Below are 14,857 nucleotides of genomic sequence, written 5' to 3'. Positions count from 1 at the left end.
TCCAAAAAAGTGATTTTGATACTCGAGTTAGCTGCAGTTCCACCGCTGAGGTTCAAAGAATCACACACAGCTAGGACTGTCTCATCTGCGCCACTCTATTTTTACGAGGATTTGACAAACACAAGATGTCGCCCTGACAAGGTCAAGGTGCACCTGCCTCTGTGACTCTACCGGCTCTAATGATGTGAGAGGAAAAGGTACCTGTGACCCCTCGCATGTCACACACACATGCACACAAACACACATTAAACTTCACTAACTCACATACAGATCTTTATAAAACAATGCAAGATTCCAATCAATATTAACTAACGTTATTTTTAAAATGTGCTCTGATCCCATCACTTACAGCAATCAGCTGATTGAGAAAAGATTTTTAGGGACTCGAAAAAGATTTTATTAAAAATGACAAATGAGAGCAAACACGATGTGAAGTGACTGAACATGACACAGCAGAGGTAATTAGGGCCGCGTCGAATTTGATGGCAGTCGTTGGATTGCCAGGAGAGACAGAGGAAATGTAACAAAATCACGAGGCATGAAGCGAAGATTGCCACATTATCAACGCTGAGAAACCACCCACGCATCATGCTGCTGCTACAACGGTGCCACTTCCCCGCTGACTAAAGCAGCATTCATCGTGTGAATCAGTGCAAGCCTTAGGCGTCTTTTGTGGACCGCCGTCGTGGCTTTTCTGCTCAAAAAGAGTGGAGTGGACACAGATGGGCATTTCAAGATGGTACTTGTGTTTTGAGATTTATCAAAGTTTCTTCAGAGAAATTGTACATAAATAGGCCCAACTCAATACATTTTAGCTTTTTGAATTTTCCAGTGTTTTCCAGTGTGCCAAGCGTGTAGCAGAACTACAGCGACAGATGCAAAAACGCCAATGGCGCTCTCTAGAGCCAGTGTTTGTCCGCTTTGGGCTACTGTAGAAACATGGCGGTGCAACACGAACTCCGTGAAGAGGATCCGCTGTAGATATATAGGCTCATTCTAAGATAACAAAAACACAACGATTCTTATTTTCAGGTGATTATACACCAAAGGAAACAAACTTAATATAGTATATAATTAATATTCTATTCAATTTCTGCCAATAGCCATTTCGGTCCCCTAAATTCTACACACTGTACCTTTAACAAGTCAGATCTGATGCTGCTGCTGACTGGTGATAGCATGGCAGCAATATGTAAAATAGGATCTGAAGGTGGAAATGAAGGTGAACATGATCTGCTCCTCAGACAGATGAATGATAATGGCATGTTCTGTTTACGGCCAGAGGCCATTCAGATCATTTATCCTGTGCGGATGTCAAAAACAATAGTGCACTGACAACAATATTCAGTTTTCACCTTGAACACTAATTATTATTAAGGCAGGAATGATTTAGTGTATGCAGGGGAGGAAGGAAATATGAAGGAAAATCCAGCAAATGAGAGAATAATTTGGAAGGAAAATGCTCAGTATCTTTCTCTGCGTGAACTTCTGGATGCGTATTCCACCAATCTGGCCTCCAACGTTCCAGAGTTGCATATCTGTAACATCCACCATGTGGTTAAGCCACTAAAGACGACACTGATGGGAGGATATTTAGCTCGAGTCAAAAGCTCCGCAGCGGCTGGCAACATTATGATCATTAGCATAAACTGAAATCTCTCTTCATTTGCGCTCCCTCTTCTCTTCCTCTGCTCCTTTTGTGATTCGAGAAGGTTCCGTTTGGTGGCACCCAGGCTCTCACTGGGTGTGAAGACTTGTACTTCATCATGTACCAGGACATGCTGTCTCCCCGTCCTCCTCAGCACAAGAACACTTTGTCCATAAAAAGTAAACTCCCCATTGATTTCAAGGAGACGTTTACTGTGTCGATGCAGCGTGGGTGCTGCACGCTGTTTGGGAACGACACCCAACAACCAAGAAGTCTCCAAACCTAATCCACAAAACGGCTTATTTATTAATGCCTTCCAAATTGACCTACTGGACATGATGGTTACAGAAACTATTTATATGATATGAGCATTTTCCGACCTCAGTAGTTAAGTTTTGATTTAGGCAACTACTTGGTTACGTTTACAGACAGGTTGTGTTTGCAGGTCAAATAAACTCATGCTGACTGCTGCTAGGAGACAGGATACACTTAGAGCTTAGTGAGGCCACCTCCTTAAGAGGAGCTGCCTCCGCTTCTGATAACTACTTACATGTACCCATTTATTCGAATGAAAGTTGTGCATCCAACGCATAGCACAGAATTTTAATCCGAGTTCGTTTTGCAGCCCACGACACATTAGCATGAATGAGGCAAAAACAGCACTGTATTTAATAAATGCAGGGAGCATATTGCCACAGGTCCTGGTGACATTATTAATTATGAAACATGAAGGCTAGTTTTAATAATTCAGTCCCTGGCCAAAAACTTTATCAGCCTCTCAAAATCTCCCGTTGGCTTCAATTACGGACGTATCGCATTTCTTTCCAGATAACCAGGAATATTTGAAAATTAAAATGTAGTTGATTTGAGTAATAGTATTCTGTTGTCGGGTTCAACAGAGCCCTCTGTGACTATCATGGTGTCAATGCAGTGGTGTCATTGACATGAACAAAGTGTTACTCTTAGTCTGAACATGGCCTAAGTGTCTTTTTCCTCTGACTTTACACAGAGTTTGCGTCATGCACATAAAAGCATCTTTTCAAGTCTCTGAGCAGTTTTTCCAAATATAAAATATTCATTTAAAATGATAGTGTCTTCCTGTCTGATTCGGCTTTCAAACTGGACTTCCTGGCTTGTGGTGCATCTTTTCACTTGTAACTGCAGCGACATGCTCACACCATGAGAGGCATATTGTCGGTCTGAATGTGGCCTCATTGTCACCACTCCCTCCAGTTGAAGGATAACACGGCAGACAGCAGCTGCTGGGAGACCACGGGATCCTGGGACGTGGCCTCACCGGGAGAGGCAAAGTTATGAGGGATGATAGAGGGGGAAGGAGATGGAGGGCAGGGAGGAAGCAATAAGGAAAGAAGAAGAGGGGGAGATGTACTCTGCATTTTCTTTTGCACCATTAGAGAGAAAGGTCTGAGCAATCCCCCTCTGGGCAGAGGGAGCATATACATCAATCTGCGGGGTTAATGCTGGGTTACAGGAAAGTATATTATCCACAGAATAGAGCCCCTGGATGCTATTGTGGCCTCATGGTGTTTTAGACTTTCAACCCCGACCCCCCACCCTCCCCTGCTTCTGTACCAAGAGTGAATATACATTTGTATGCTCAGGATATTAATGCACACATGGCATGCACGCTCCACTGCATTGACACAAATACACCTATGGCTCTTTTCCACTAAATAAGGTCGTCGTGGTTTCTCCTTTTATTTCCTTTGTTGTCCACATTCTTTGCGGGACATTTTGTCCCTGCTCAGACGATGAGTTCCAGGTACTTTAAGAGGTGCTAACAGTACCGTCGATCAAGATGAGTCAACAAAATGTGTCATTACTTCAAGGAACAAGGACTACTATGAAAAAAAAACCAATAACTACCATTTACTACCACCTCTGCAATGACACACTTTGCCAGCTTGTATGTCCCCGTCCATAACATTCTCTGCACTCATATTTTAAGACCCATCGGCTATTGGTTTGACGACGGATACGTCTCTGGGGGCGAGGGGCTATACTTTTGGAGTTCCGTTGTAGCCAGCGGGCCAAGGCTTCCTTTTCCATGCGCCACTCTTTATTAATACTCCAATTAGCAGCTCGAGTTGGAGTTGAGAAATGACGTGTCCGACCGGATTGTTTCTCAAGTGGCTAGTTTTGAATAAAAAACATAATCATCGTCAGACTAGGTGGGTTCCCAGATTGCATTTCGGCTAATGTGTCCTGCCTCTCCTGCTCTCCGCACGGACTGTTTACCTGCATTCAACGAAAGCCTGATTCCGAATACTCAGAGTATAAACAGAAACCAGAATGCTTCCGATGTCAAAATCTTGTCCCTTGCCTACATATGAATAGGTTTGGTTAGGGTAAAACAAAACACCTCTCACTCAGGCGGAATTATCAGGCTAATTTAATCCCCATGGCAAGGACTTTCTCACTATTGACAAGTAGCATAAAATGTTTGCAATAGCAACTGTAGAAAATGCTAAGATATACCGTGCTCATGGATTTAGACCAGTGGTTCAACTGTCGACTGGATTTCAGTTTGAGGTGTCCTGAGCATTCACACCTGTCAGCCAGTCACAAACCCGTGTTCTCTATGGCCGCGGTTCTTGTAATGGCTCACTGGCACTTGTTACACACACAAGCCTGTAGGCTGATGTTGCACAGACACAGTGAGTGAGCAACCAAAGGTTTCAACAGATGGATGGTCAGCAAGGTATTAAACTTCTGTTAAAACACTCTCCAATGAGCTCAACACCGTCTGTGTGCAGTGAAGTAAAACCTTCACTGCAAGAGCAGCAATCAGGCAAATCAAAACAGTCCCACAATGTGTCTTGTTTGCCTCAACGGGACGTATGAATGTTCTCTACAAGGCGATTTAGAAAACTATGCCACCTGACGACTTCATGCATTTGAATCAATCCAGTCATGAAAAGGAAAAGGCCGAGAGAAGAAAGGAGAGGACTGGAATGTAAAATTAAGCAGTACATAGAGAAGCACCTGGTTGAATAGGTGGGCAGGAAGAAGTACAGTACGCCACACAAAAAGGCTGTGGTAAAAATAACTGTTGGATCAAAAGGAATGATCCTGAGCACCACGAGAAGAAAAAGACTGAAACACAAAGAAAAAGCACCGACTGAGAGAAAAGGCATTTTCGGATCACAGCAGCGTGGGTCGGCATCGCTTAGGATAATGAGCCAGAAAAAGCTACGGGAGATGTTTGGAGCCAGACAAGGATGAAGAGCAAGAAGAAGAAGGAGGAGGGGGAAAGATGGCTCTGCAAATGGCTCACAATGCAGTGACAGTTATCTGCTATCTCCTGGGGAAGGACAAAAGATGAAGAAGAGGGAGAAGGGAAAGGCAAAGGAAACGGAGAGGCATTTAGGGATGAAAAGAAGAAGATAAAGGTAGAGGGACAGTGAAAAATGAAATGTGGTAAGCAAAGGAAGCGATACATAAGAAGTACATATGCAAATAGTGCAACAAGTAAAGATTTGCAAAGCAAAATGTATCCAGAATAATTGATCATATTCCACATCCAATGTCCCTAAACAAAACTGTCCCACACAGAGATCTTTGTCTTTTGGTTAATTTCTTCTTCAAATTAGGTCCCAGCTAAGGGACTTCTTGTCACTTTTTACATATTTTTTTTGCCGAATATAAACAGACCCTCTTTAGCCACACGTCTCACGCCCGTCTGGTGGACCAGATGTACACCCACTTCAATGAAGACAGGTTGCCTACGCAGGCCACACAACTGCTCGCGCATCACTTTCGCTGTACATGCGTAACCACGTCCAAAAACATATTTTTAGTGTGTGTCAATACGGTGCCTGACACAGACAGAGGACTGAAGCTGCTGCTGCAGCTACACCTCCTGTGAAGGTGGTGTGAGGTACAATGTGTGTGTCGAATATTACACTTGATGGAAACTTATGTGTAATTTTGCATACATCACTTGGTAAAAAACAAACAGATGAAGCACGAAGGCAGCCAGCCACTGTGGTATTAGCCCAGACATTTTTCAGTTCTGCCTGGTTGGACGTCGCTTATGCTTTAGGGATTCTTGTTTTCCTTTTTGTGTTCTTGAATTGTGTATTTTAAAAAGGCACTATCATGCTTTTAGCTGACCTAAAAAAACAGAGAGGTGCTGGCATTTAGATAACAAAACTGTTTCGGTCGGTGACAGAGGGAAAAGTACTAAAGAACTCAGCTCGGGGGGGGGGGGGGGGGGGGGGGGGGGCGTCCCGTTGACCCAGTTGTCTAAGACACAAGCTACATGGCCATAACATCGTTGCTTTGTGTCGAGGTTGTTAAACTAAATTTAGTCACCTTCTCTTTCAATGTTTCCTCCCATTCTCTACTTCATAATATAATGCAAGGCTGTGGTTCATAATTGTTCAAGCAAAAAAACAAACACAAAGTGACAGGTGTTTATATGTGAAAACAAATGTTGAGTTATTTTAAGAGACCATATTTGACGCTACGTCACTGAGCCACAGAACGTTACATCTGAAGCTTAAGTTACGTTACAAGCGTACTTATAATAAGCCAAACCATGATGTTTTTTCTAACCCTACGTTTTGATGCGTAAAACTAACCGCCACCATTTCACAACGTTAACAATGCGTTACAACATTAACCTCCACCGTTTCACAACGTTGACCACGCGTGAAACTTTTGTGTCAAGACACTACACCAAAGGCTGCCCCGGCAGCTCCTGCCCAAGTGGCAAAATGTGATGGGTATGGATGAGATCACATCGGCCTCAGGATAAGATACCTAAATCCGCAGCTGTTTGCCTCCACGCGTCTTTATATTCAGTCAAGCAGCCTCACTTCCCATTAAGTCTGAACACACCTTAATGCTGTAATTAATGTTTCAATACTATCTTAGTTTGCATATTGGAAGAGGCGACATTCCTTCATACTTTCATACTTGCTTGTCAGGACGCACACTGTTATTTAGAACAACTGCTCTGATTGTCTTGTCCTGTAATGTGGGGTACCAAGGCTCTGTCTTAGCACCATTGCTTTTTTTTTTTTATTGTGCATGCTCCCAATTGGCGACTACCTAACTGTATATTTCCATTTTTATGTATATGACACCAAGATTTATATTTCCATCCATTTCTTGCATTTTCTTACCATTCTACACTGCTGTTGAATATTTTTCCTTGTCCAATCCGAGAAGCAAAAACCTTTGAGATTATTAATCGGAGACTGAAAACTTACTAACTTTCCCTCTCCTATGATTGAATTGCATAATTGATAATCTGTTTTTTTGTTCCTCCTATACAGTTTTTTTTGTAAATAATGTTAATGTACATAAGCAATACATCATCAATCATATTTGTTGATTGAACAGGTATTTTTGTTGTATATATGTTTTATATTGTAATTATCTTCCCTTTTTAAAATGGTATTTGTTTCTTTTTTGTATACTGAGAGACTGACATGCCAATACAAAAAGGATACGGTGTATGTAGACTAACACTGGACAGGTACAGTGTGTCATCTGTGCCTCTGCTAAAACTTTACCATCCATGCAGAACTCAAACCGGCACCGTGACACCCTAAAGTGTTTACTTATTCACCATCTCTGCTTCAGCATGCTGGCTTACACACACAGAGAGAGATGGGCAAGATATCAAAGATGAGATAGTCTAAGGGTCGCAGGTTTATGAGTTCAGGGTGTCATGTTTACATTTATCAACCAGTGTGGAAAACCTGATAGACTGAAATGAATGAATATGACCGACTAACCGATCCTCAAAATGCTCCAGGGGAGCTGCTCCATGGTTACAGTTTTGTGGTTGGCAGCTCCCAGGTGTGAATGTGTGTCTTTATATGAAAGTTAAGCACAGGGGTGATGGAAAAAGAGTGTGTATGCTCAACAAAATCCTTCACTGAATGAATTATTCATGGTTCTATGAGTTCAAACCAGCCTTAGTGGTTCCCGAAGGCTGAAATGTTCATTACACCCAAAAATATTGAAATGATGGATGGCAAATAGAATATTATTCTGTTAGTCTAACCTATAACCTCCAGCGGTAGGGCTAACATTAAGTGTGTCCTGAGAGTGTTGCCATTGGGTCATTCAATCAGCATCGTTTATCTCCGTGGGAGCATAAAAATAAACAAATTAATGGCAATCTGCTTATTAGATAAATAGATACCCTAGCAATTGCCTACGGCAGAAGACAGCTCATGAGGTGTCCAATAAAAAAGGGTTCATCCTCTGAGGAACATGACTATCAACAACTAACCCTCAACTAATTTCAATATAACAGTCCTTATTTTTTTCAAGACACATTTTCGCAGAGTGTCGGTCCAGGTGAAGATTTGACCACTTTGATTTGGCACCATAATCTAAAAGAATTATCTTCTGAGGACCATGAATTAAGATGATAACATAGAAGATGTTGATGAAAACACACATTCTGCAAGAAATAAAGCTTATACAACATTCCGAAATCTTAAGTGCATAAAGACTCACGTTGTAGAGGATTTCCACCCAGCCCTCCATGGTGATACACTGGAACACAGTAAGCACGGCAAACAGGATGTTGTCAAAGTTGGTGATGCCAAAGTTGGGTCCAGGCCAGTACTCTTTGCACTGGGTCCCGTTGGGACACATCCTGGCCGGAGGCTCCAGACCACAAGGCCAGTCTGCTGCCATCTCACCTGACCGATAAATAAAGAGAGACATGGAATGAGTTTGGATATGCATATTTATGTTTTCTGGTGACTTTTACTTCAACTAAAGTGTCTATTTGATGGGCGGATGAATAAATAGATTATTGAAAAGTATTGAAAATATTTAAAAAGTTGTTAACATGCTAACAGGTTGTATGTGGGTCAGGTCTGCAGCAGGGACAGCAAAGCAGCCAAAAGGTCCTTTTCCCCTGCCACTTTCTCCAGCTGCCTCACGCTGATCTGATGTGACCTCCTAACAGTCAGTCATCAGTCATGCTGGTAACACTTCCAAAGGGAAACACCCAAGGACATCCTACCAGGTGCCCCACCCACCTCAACTGTTCCTCTCAGTGGAGACCATTGACCTCCCAACCATGTCATGCAGAGTGTGGCTGCAACCTCATTCTGTCAATCATTGCACAAAGCTTGTGTCCACGGGTGAAAGCCGGTACAAAGATGGACGGGTTATCTATTTGTCAGATACCCCTTTTCCCCTACAGTTACTTCACGAAACATAAAAAAAACATCTGTTATTGATGGGTTCTCGTTTGATTTAAATTGTTCTCTGTTCACTGTACTACAAAATGGTACAACATACACAACTCAAGAATCACAATCACACTGTCACATCTGCAACATCAAAACCAATGAAATGTGCATGTTGGACAAGATAATTACATCCTAGTGCACATCTGGCCGGGCACCTTTGTTGCACGTCATTACGAGTCTCTCTCCCCTCAGTCCATGTCATCTTTCTACTGTCAGCTATCGAATAGAGGAAGAACACTGCAGGGGTGTGAGGGGCCGAGCTGGTAGACATGAGGTGGATTTTTAAATATAAATATGAATATAAACATGAATAATAGTCAATGTACAAAATATGTATGTACCAAAGCTCTGAGCCCATAAAAGAAGTCAACTACTTTACTGAGCTAAGGATGATAAAAACATAATCGCTGATCAAATCATTTTTAAACAAAGGGGTAATCACATGATGATGTGATGTAAGCCAATTAAACAAGTAAAATGTTTGTATTTTGTCACCTAAATTTGACTTGAAAACGTATCTAAAGACAAACTAAAGTGTGACTGTACCATAAAATACTAACTAAATGTCTGCGCTACAAATACAAACTAATGTACTTCCAACAATACTAAATAAATGACTGTGATGAAACAAATATGTATCATCGTTTATCGGTTTACTCGCGTATGTGCATGAGGTCAAATTTCTAAAAAATAATTTGAGGAGAAAATGAACTATTAAGTGTAAAGTTTATAGAAGTGTGTGCAGAAGAGTTACGCAGCTGTGTGTGCAAAAATGAACTTTGACATTTGATTAAGATGCGCTCTGCAGTGAATTTGTAAAAGATTTCAAGTTTTAGTCAGCTTAGTGTGGCTGTGGTTTAACTAAACAAGATGTGTCCCAACTTTGTGCGTGAGTTTCCAGGGATTACGGAGCAACAGAGGGATGAGGTACCAGAGTACATGGAGGGTGCTGAGAGTTTGTTCAGGATGTGCTGGCACACATGTCAGCAGATGGGGATCAGAGGAAAAGAATAAATGTGCTGAGTACAACAGATGCCTTGTGCGCCCAGAGTTTCATGAGGGATAGTGCCACGATCACAAGCCGTGCCAAGTTTTAACGATGATTCGCAGAGCCAGATTGCACAGCCAACATGCCTCTGGTGTCACTCGAGTGAAATGTGTCCCTTTCCTTCCTACTGACAGGTGCTATGTCAGCCGGACTCAGTGTCCTCAGATATATATGGGAACATCTCAGGTCTCTACTTTCTTCTAGGTGCAGTTCCTAATGGAATACATTGAAAAAATAGTAAGGTTCTCTTATTTTTTTTGAAAAAACTATTTCTTTAATTGGTCTTTATTCTAAAGGTTCTCCATATGATATTCAGAGCATCAATATAGCAGCAAACAACTATTTGCTAAGAAAAGATATAGCGGAGTAATGACATCCTGAGCAGAATATATTTAATAATTTATATTAATATAAATCTGCAGATGTGTTGGTGTCTTTGTGGAGTTTGCTTACAATCTAATTAATGTCACTATAGGGAACGTATCCAATTCAATCCTCCCGTCTGTCTATCTTTAACAAAACTAAATGAATGGCTCATGGCAAGGTCTTATCGTGTATCGGAAGGCAAAATCTCAGCGGAGAGAACTAAAGGGAGAAAGAAACAATGTTATACCGTGCAAACCATGAGCTCATGTGAATGTACAGCCAAGTAAAGGACGCAACACAAAAAAACAACATGCAAACATTCTCAAACAAATGGCCCACAACACTGTCTTTATCCAGCATTACCTGCTTATGACTCACTCATTCATATACACACACACACACACACACACACACACACACACACACACACACACACACACACACACACACACACACACACACACACACACACACACACACACACACACACACACACACACACACACACACACACACACGTGTTTTTAGGACTTGTTGGAGACATTACATAATCCTAATCTTAACTCTTACCCTAATTTTAAATCAAGTCTTCTCCCTATAATGTAATGAAGTGTCTTTGTTATCAAAATGATGTCCCCACATCATTTACAAGGTAAAACACACACACACACACTCACACACACACACACACACACACACACAAAGGCAGCCACACAGCCTTCATGTAGAAAGCTGCTACCAGCGCTGCTCGTCTTAATCAAACCCTGCTGCGACTCTGCGACTAAAATAACTCAATAACACACGTACTGTACATTAGCAGGCTGTCACAACCGCTCACACCACCACGAGCACCCTGACTGGGTTGAAACATGCACGCACACACAGATAGAGGAATACACATATTTTACAGCTGGCCCAGCCGACAACCCTCGAGTCACGCCTTCACACTCTGACACGAGCAGTGAGGAAATAAAGCCTTCTTGTAATTTCCATCACTGCATTACACAATGGGTCATTTCAGCTGAGCAAGACTGATTGTGTTTTCTGGATTTATTATAATGCTGCATATAATAATAATAATACTATTACTACTAACACCGATAGTAACCTGGCTGTGATAGATCAGAAATGGGTTTTGTTGCTACGCTGACTCAAACACAGGGGAGACTTATCTTCCTCCCTCCCTTTCATTTTCACAGACACATTGACACCTTGATGAAATGTGGTGGAAAAATCAAGGTGCAAAGGAGGTGAGTTGTGACATGTTTCAAGTGTGACGGACTTGTGCTGAAGTTCACACTGTTTGTGCGATCTCATAGTTAGTTGGCGGTTTCCTTTTCAAATGTACAAAACAATACGAGCTTGATTCGAAAGCATTCACAGTTTCTTCTCTATTATCACCAAGATGACTGAGTGACGTTTTGAGTAAGCCTGTCGTTGGCACGGCCCCTATAGCTTCCTGATGGTTTCATTGAATGGAATTAATTATAGGGAACAATTATAATCTGTTTTTAAGTGTAAGTATGTATGTATTTCTGTGTAGTTGTAAATTACAGGCAACAATACAATTTAACAAATATGGAGAATAAAGTTTTCCAAATGTAAAAGTTTGGATTTCAGAGAGTTATTTCTTTGAAAGACTCCGATCCATTTAAACCTACATAAATACTGATCTGTTATTAGTCTACTTTTCTCATAAACCTGCAAAACTGAAAACTACAGCGTGGATTGGAAAATAGTAAAAAGAAATGTAAACATGGTCCATATTTAAGGAGTTAAAACGTATAAAACACTGTTGTTGAGACGCTGCTCCACTCCGACTCACACAGCAAGGAATACCATTAGGTATTACTGCAGCTCGGTACAGTAGCACGCACTCCTAATGTAGCAGAGCGAGCTAGTGAATTGTAACCTCATTAACTCCGAGGTAGAATTTGATCGGGAGGCCGAGTACATAAGCATCCCTATTGAGATACAGCAGAGGCGTTATCAATCAAACCCTGAAGACCATTTATCAAACTCAAGATGTGAAAAATCACACGTCAGAAATTCTGCTGTGCACTTCTTTGTTTACGTTGATTTCGGCACACTGCCTGCCAGCGCTGTGGATGTGCGGCTACGCATAAGCCACATACATACCAATCTTATGAATCATTTATGTACGCCTGCATACATATGCAATGTAATATAATGCTCTCATCCGTGACAAATGTTGGGAACACAGCTGAACGAAGTTTTTCCTGGCGTCAGCTCAGCCGATAGTCGGTGTTGTCGTACAAACAACGCGCACAGCCAAGCTGTTGCTCTCACCGGTCTCTATATTGAAGCAGGTGGTGTGGAATTTGCCGCAGTAAAACTCCACCCCGATGATGGCAAACATGACAATGGCGAAGAAAAGCAGCAGGCCGATCTGGAGCAGAGGAACCATGGCTTTCATTATGGACTTCAATACCACCTGGAGACCTGAGGGACAGGAAGAGATGGGGCAGAGTGTTAGCAGGGCTCTGTCTATTTCTGAGGATAATTAAGGCCACATCAAATCATTTTATCTGGCCCAAAAGAAATGCTTGCTTGTTGTTTACAATCATAATCATAATCATAATTTTGGAGAGTGGCCTGAAGGGAGGGGCTGTCAGTGTTGCCCAATTGGTGACTTTCTTGGTAGATTATTTTCAATAAAGTCTGTGGTGCACGTTTTTCATTTCAGCGTTCTATTGAAAACTTTCCAATTTAAAAGACATAATAAAAACTTTATAAGACAATCAAAGACTGTTTTTCTACATGTATATCTGCACCTACATCTGTAGGGCAGAGAAGTAATGAATATATCAACACATCAAAGCAAAGAGCAAAAAGAGAAAGGTGGAAAAATACTATGGGTGGAGTCCTGTCCATTTATGTCAATGCTCAAATCAGAGCTGTTTGTACAGGCCATTTTGTCCACAGTACAATTCTTGAAATGATATGATCTTCAAATGTTGAGGAACTTACTGGGGATTCCTGACACAAGTTTCAGGGGTCTCAGCACTCTCACTGCTCGCAGTGTTCGCAGGTCAAAGTCCGAACCCACCGTGGCCAGGATTCTGTACACACACACACACGCACACACACACGCACACACACACACACACACACACAGAGAGACAGACAGACATTCAGACAGACAGGAACATCCAGTAAGCACAGTTAAAACTTCTGCAATATGACGCAATATTTCACTGTAACATTGATACACACAATACTGTATAAGGTTGTACGTAACGTCATTTACAAAGATACAAAACAGAGAAAAGCATTTCAACACAAATACAAACCATCTTTCTGCCTCCTCACACACACAAACACACAAACAGCCTTATAGGTTGATCACATCATATCTGCTTTTACCTACAAGTGGAGGAGCGACATTGTGTGGCGGGTGTGTGTGTGTGTGTGTGTGTGTGTGTGTGTGTGTGTGTGTGTGTGTGTGTGTGTGCACTAGCCACTGAGACACAGCTGGCAGCCCTCATTACAGGCTGTACACAGAGGGGGAGACTTAAGTGCTCCACTGAAACACACAGAAAAAAAAACACATGCTCTGGGCTAAGAAGAGAGGGAGAGAGAGGGGGGGGGGTTAACAAGAAAGAGAGGAGGAGGGGTGACTGTATTCCTGCAGCCAGGAATAATAAGAATAATTTGATCCTGATTCTAAGAGGGAGACATTCCTACACGCTCCCTACTTTACCAGCTTTCAAGGAAGCTAAAATATTCAAATTCTTGACTTGTAAACACGTTTTTTTTCCGTTCTATTTCTATTCAAATGTGACCAACAATGGTGGAGACAGAATGATGGATGGAGAGAAGTCTGCCTCAGCTTGTTGAGGGAAATGATAGAGAACTGATTATCAAGACTGAATACCCATTTAGTTTCCCCTTCGCTGAAAAACAGAGATACTTCATGATGCTTTTTTTTTTTTAAAAGGCATTTGAGTATAAATCATATTGTTTATAACATCCCATATGCGTATGTCCTTAAACCTCTCAGTTAAGTACCTTCGGGAGCACACACACACACACACACACACACACACACACACACACACACACACACACACACACACACACACACACACACACACACAGAGAGAAGAAAAAAAAAAGTAGAAAAACAAGAAAGGTCGCTTATCGCTCCCTGGGTACCAGTTGGCATGGAAACCGATAAAGCACATCTGTGCTTTATGGGTATTATCATTATGGGTGAAATCAGTCTGCTGGTATGTAAGTGCCTGCTATGTAATATAGAATATATTGTTTTATACATATTTCATGCACAGGCTTTGCAGTTGATCACATTCTCAGACAGTGATGGATTTCTAAATGCTGCTTTTCATAATTGTCTCATTAGAATACTTTTCCCACATGCAAATTGTAATTATTATTTATCGTACTGTTTTAAAATGCACAGCTCCGCGTAGGGAGCCGAGATTTAGAAACGAGCAGTCAGAGGAAGGAACCGAAAAAAAGAGAGGGATCAGAGCTGAGGGATGACGTAAAGATGAAATA

The 14,857-nt window shown here is 41.7% G+C and overlaps 1 protein-coding gene across 1 annotated transcript in view; it reads right to left on the bottom strand.

Annotated features, from left to right (window-relative positions):
* The window catches only part of cacna1bb (calcium channel, voltage-dependent, N type, alpha 1B subunit, b), a 140,436-nt gene that overhangs the window by 80,024 nt on the left and 45,555 nt on the right, over window positions 1-14,857 (bottom strand). The window contains exons 4-6 of the mRNA XM_076079823.1: window positions 13,307-13,398; window positions 12,626-12,778; window positions 8,153-8,340 (exon numbers count right to left, since the gene is read on the bottom strand). Of these exons, the coding sequence (XP_075935938.1) occupies window positions 8,153-8,340; window positions 12,626-12,778; window positions 13,307-13,398 (433 nt within the window). The remainder of the gene's footprint in view (window positions 1-8,152; window positions 8,341-12,625; window positions 12,779-13,306; window positions 13,399-14,857) is intronic.

Source organism: Anarhichas minor, unplaced genomic scaffold, assembly GCF_050575085.1.
Source record: "Anarhichas minor isolate MPS153535 unplaced genomic scaffold, ASM5057508v1 ptg000073l, whole genome shotgun sequence".
NCBI classification, from domain to species: Eukaryota; Metazoa; Chordata; class Actinopteri; order Perciformes; family Anarhichadidae; genus Anarhichas; species Anarhichas minor.
The sequence above is the reverse complement of the archived record's forward strand: the minus strand, read 5'-3'. Positions and strand labels throughout refer to the sequence as shown.